Consider the following 4943-nt stretch of genomic DNA (forward strand, 5'->3'; position numbering starts at 1 on the left):
GGCTGGGTCTCGCCCGCCCAGCGCCCCGCGGCCCATGCCGGGGATCGGCGCCGCCGCGAGCCACCATCGGGTCCCGGCCGGTCGCACAGCCCGGCGCGCGGGATTCCCCGCCACCGGGGACGCGCGCTCCCCGCCTTCGCGCTGTGGCCCGAGGGGGCGGGGACAGGGGCGGGCCCTGCGTGAAGTTTCGCTACGTCACCGGGAAGTCCCCATTAGGTCCCAGCGCGGGCCGCGGCGGGAGCCCATATCTGCCAGGTTCTCGGACGCGCGCTGTGTTGGGTGTCCAGCTCCGTCTGATCGCCTGCTCCGGTCAGTCCGCCCCGCGTCGCAGCCCGCGTCCTGCAGACCCTAGGTGCTCGAGTTGGGGGGACTGCGTTCCCCGGGTTCTGCAGCGGATTTCCCGGCGGCTGCTTGCGGAGATGCCTGGAAAGAGGGCTCGTAAGAGCGCGCAGCCGAGCCCTACGCGGGTCCCGGCAGGTAGGGAGAAGCTGGGGCCCGCGGAGATCCTGGCTGGGGCGGGGGCCGGGGTCGTGGTCTCGGTTCGGGCGGAGTCAACCCATCTGCGCGGGGCCTCAAGATCGGGCCGGGTCTGCGCCCTTGCACGTGCTTTAGGGCGCCTCCAGGACGTTCTCCAGACCGTGGAGAGGGCGAGAGAGGGAAGCTCAGTTCGGGATTGGGATGCAACTGCATTTTAGCTGATGCTGGAAGCCGCTTCTCCTTCGCCTGCCTTCCATCCTCATTTGCCCTGCCCCGGGGCCGCGGGGAGGAAAAGTGCAAGTACGGGCGACAGCCACGCGGAGAAAGTCATTGTCATGGCAGGTGGGGCCGAGAGAGCCTCGGAGAGCTGCCTGGCCTCCCAGCGTTTCCTGAGACAGGCCCTCTTCCTCCGGAGTCGTGGATATTTTGAGGACCCTGCTCTGTGTGTGTGACCACTCGCTCCACCCCTAACACCAACAAAAGTAGTTCAATGCTTGATACAATCACAAAGGACTGATGGAGGGTTATGGAGGCCCTGCAAGGACCACTGAGGTCAGGAGCCTAGAAAGCCTTGCTACTTAAGTTAAAAGTATAACATTTTAATAATCGATGTTAGCTGAGGAGATGGGCGAGAAGAAGAACAGGAAGATTTTTAAATCGTCCATTTTTAAAATTCATCCATTCCTCCGCTTTTCCCCATCCAGGTAGCCCCATCAAATAACTTTTCAGGTTATTCCTCCCTGCCCCCCACCCCCCTATAAATCTTACCAAACGAGGCAGTAAGGAGCAGTAGGCAAGAAGGCAAGAAGGCCCTGGGCTGGAAATCCGTGTGGGTCCCGCTGCTGTTGCATCAGACGGTGGTAGACCCCTTTTAAACTTGGTTTAATTTTATAGAGTCCGTGGGGCTTGCGAAGGAAGTGGTTCATTGCCAATGTGACGGTGCCTACGTTGGCATCATGCTGTTCTCTCTGGCTCTTACTTGGGAGGTTTGTCTACCTTTTGTGATGTCCGAGCGTTCTGGCCATGTTGCGGAAAGGTTAATCTGTACGTAATCTTCACGATCTGACTCAGTCCCCATTAATAAAGGACAGCAGAGAGGTCCCTCTTAAACTTAATTAGATAGTAATACATTTTTTAAGAATTGAGATATAAGTGAAATATAACATTGTATTAGTTTTAAGAGTACATCATAATGATTTGATGTGTATATATTGTGAAATGATCACCACAGTAAGTTTAGTTAATATCCATCACCACATGTACTTACCTTTTTTTATTAATACATTTATAGATGTGTAGCTGTAACCAAAAGATTAAGGAAACAACTAGGTGCTATTTTTTTGGGTTTGTAGGAAGAATTGGGTTTAAAGTAAAATGTAAATTTCTAAATTGTTTGAGAAAATGTGGACTTAACTTTGGAAGAAGATTTTATGAGTCTTTCATGAGAAAATCTGAGAGTTTTTCTGATGAGACTAAGAATACATTTAGATTTGCCCCTTATGAGGGCATAATCTGACCTATGAATTATTGCCATTTAAAAAAACAAATCCTGGGGTAGGGGAATAAGAGGTACAAACTATTACATATAAAATCAGCTACAGGGATATATTGTACAACACAGGGAATGCAGCCAATATTTTACAATAATTATAAGTGAATTATAACCCTTAAAAATTTTGAGTCATTGTATTGTACATCTGTAACTAACATATAATACAGCAACTGTAACTCAATAAAAAATAAAGTAAAAACTAAATTCTACTCAAGAACAACATAAAAGAGTTTAGAATTTGACTTTTATTTCCCCAACCAATCCTATGTGAGAAAGAAAAGGATGACATCACTTGAGGCAGACAAAGGCTCACTCATTCTTTGTGGTGTACGACATAAATGTCTATTTTTGAAAGTAAGGTAACACTTGCCTCACCCAGGATGCTTTTAAAAAAAAAAGATTGCAAAGGAAATGTCTTTATTCTAACCTTAATGAATTGTTGTTTATGAATTACCGTGTGTTCATGGATGTCGTGTGTGTGTGTGTTTAGCCTTTCTCACATTCAGGGAGCAAGTGTACATAAAGTTAAAGTTAAGATATACGCGTCACAGGATAAATCCTCAACTCGTCCCTAGGATGGGCATATTAACTGGCTGATTGCAGTTTGCAGTGATGTCAACATAACTTTGGTGTTTTGCTTCTTTTTCCAGATCCTGAAGCTGAGTGCGCCATTCAGCTTAGGAGAATTGGAGACAAACTGAATTTCCGGCAGAAACTTCTGAATCTGATATCCAAACTCTTCCGCTCAGGAACATGATTTTAGAAGCCTTCGAATGAGGAGACTCCTTTAAAGCCGAAGATTTCCCAGTAGTAGGTGCAGATTTCATCGATTAGAGGAGAGACTGCCTTGTAGTGGAGAAGAGTGTGAAGGAGCTCTCACTTGCTCTCGGATAAAGATGGATTTCTGTTGGTTTCCCGGAAGTCATTCTTTGGGATGTGAGAACATTATCAAATCACTTTGTTTATTTCAAAGCAAGAATGGAATTGCTTTGAAAATAAGGAATTCATTATTTACAAATTTTGGTTTTTTGCTTAGAGACTTGTTCCGCTATTTTTGCGGAAGGTTGCTGCCCAGCCGAATGTAAGAGGAGTTGACAAAGGCTTAGACTGTAGACAGGGCCAAGAATAGAATACGTTCAATGTTTCTTTCTGCTTCTGGAATGACCACTCCATAACAATGTATAATATTTGGTTTATATATGTTATCTTGTTAAAAGTAAACATTTGTTTTCTGAGAACACTGAATGTCATAGTGAATGTTGATTTCCTAGGTCACTACAAAATAGAAAATAATTTGCTATAAGATAGAAAATAATTCTGTAGTTTCTTTACTCAAAATGTATTGTTTCTATTCAGATGAACTTTCACTAAATGTGTTCCTATAGACCTTAACTGGGAAGCTATATACTTTGAAAAAAATTTGATAGAAGTGTTACTTGGTGGCAGTAAAATTCTCACAGGTTGAATATGAAAAGATAGCATGAGGGTTTTGCATAACCAGGAATAATGACAAAAAAAAGTGAGGTTTTTTTTTTTTACTGCTGTAATTAAAACTTAGTAAAACAACTATTCTAAAGTAACTGTTGGTAAGAAAATGAATGTTTCTAAAGTTTTTAAAATCTGTAAAATGCCCTTTCTCATACTAGTCAGAATGCATTGTATAAGAGTAATCTTTCAAGAGAAATTAAGCATGTTTTTCATAATTGGGGTTGTATATATATATGTATATTTAAAGGAACAGATTGCTCGCTCATAATGAAAATCCCATTTACATACATATATGTCTTTAGAGTAATATGTAGATTCTGAGAAGGGTTTCATGAATTTGATTTATTATTATTATTATTATTATCAAAAGGCCAAGTTGTCAATAAAGTCCCCAAATATACAGAAAAGAAATAATAATGTCAGGATTGAATTTCAGCAGGGCTAATCTTATTTATTTTACCTATTTATAATTAAGATATTTTTTCGTTAGTTTGAAAATGTGTATTAGTTCCATTTTGGGGTTTTTAACTACTTGAACTCTTACAGTAAGAATGTTTTAACATAGCCTATAGTCACTTTAGATGAAAAATTACCTCAGCATCTCTTTCTTCAGTATTACTTAAAGCTATTAGTTTATTTAGTTGCAAAGATTTCTTTTCTTTAGTCTGCCTAGAGGCAGAGATTTTGCTATGTGGATATTTATGGTCTGTAACTGTATTTATACATATATATATTACATATAAAAGTTGATGCTGTAGCTCTAAACTATTAAAAATTACCACCATTCATTGCTGTGTGTTTACTTTTTTCATCTTGTAAGCTCCTGAGTATTCATTATGAAACCAAAATATTTTAACTGATTTCCATCAGCAGTTACCTTTGGGCTGGACCGTCTCCTGTGTTCCAGCCCTGTGGTCGGAGTGGGGAGCACAGGGGTGTTGGGCATGGTTTCTGCTGTCAAGGGATGTATACTTAAATTGGGAAAGGAAATAGTAAAAAATAGGAACTTCATGCCGGGCATAGGTCTTTTTGGGGGGGAGGGGAGGAAGTAATTAGGTTTATTTTTGTTTAACAGAGGTACTGGGGATTCAACCCAGGACCTCATGCATGCTAAACTTGCACTCTACCACTGAGCTATGGCCCCCACCCCTAGGCATAGGTCTTGAGTGCCGCTGAGTGCCCTACTTTGATGCCCAGAAAGTGATTTACTTAAAGTAGCCTACAGAGATCCATGATCTAATTAGAGGTGTGGTGAGCCCGTATCCTTGGCTGCTGAACTGCGAGGCAAGGGGAGCTTCTACGCCGTTTCTGTGCGGGTGACCTCACGCGTCTCCCTCTGCCCCAGCCCCGAGCAGCAAGTGTTGCTTCATCTGAAGCAAGTCATGTGCACAAGTAGGTGTGACTCCTGTGGCCTTCCTGTTTGAGT

General features: G+C 43.1%; 1 protein-coding gene across 1 annotated transcript; it reads left to right on the forward strand.

The window, feature by feature from the left end:
- Nucleotides 1-228: 228 nt before the first annotated feature.
- PMAIP1 (phorbol-12-myristate-13-acetate-induced protein 1) lies at nt 229-4305 on the forward strand. Its single transcript, XM_031441812.2, has 2 exons — nt 229-477; nt 2680-4305. Exons 1-2 carry the CDS (start codon nt 420-422, stop codon nt 2784-2786), a joined length of 165 nt encoding a protein of 54 aa, XP_031297672.1. The 5' UTR covers nt 229-419; the 3' UTR covers nt 2787-4305.
- Nucleotides 4306-4943: the final 638 nt, after the last annotated feature.

This window comes from Camelus dromedarius, chromosome 28 (genome assembly GCF_036321535.1).
Source record: "Camelus dromedarius isolate mCamDro1 chromosome 28, mCamDro1.pat, whole genome shotgun sequence".
Classification (NCBI taxonomy): domain Eukaryota; kingdom Metazoa; phylum Chordata; class Mammalia; order Artiodactyla; family Camelidae; genus Camelus; species Camelus dromedarius.

What these genes read in the sequence shown, in the direction of transcription:
- PMAIP1 (XM_031441812.2), top strand. Translation starts at nt 420, where the DNA reads ATGCCTGGAAAGAGGGCTCGTAAGAGCGCGCAGCCGAGCCCTACGCGG. An exon ending in CCCTACGCGGGTCCCGGCAG is followed by an intron (nt 478 to 2,679) that starts GTAGGGAGAAGC and finishes TTCTTTTTCCAG; the next exon opens with ATCCTGAAGCTGAGTGCGCC.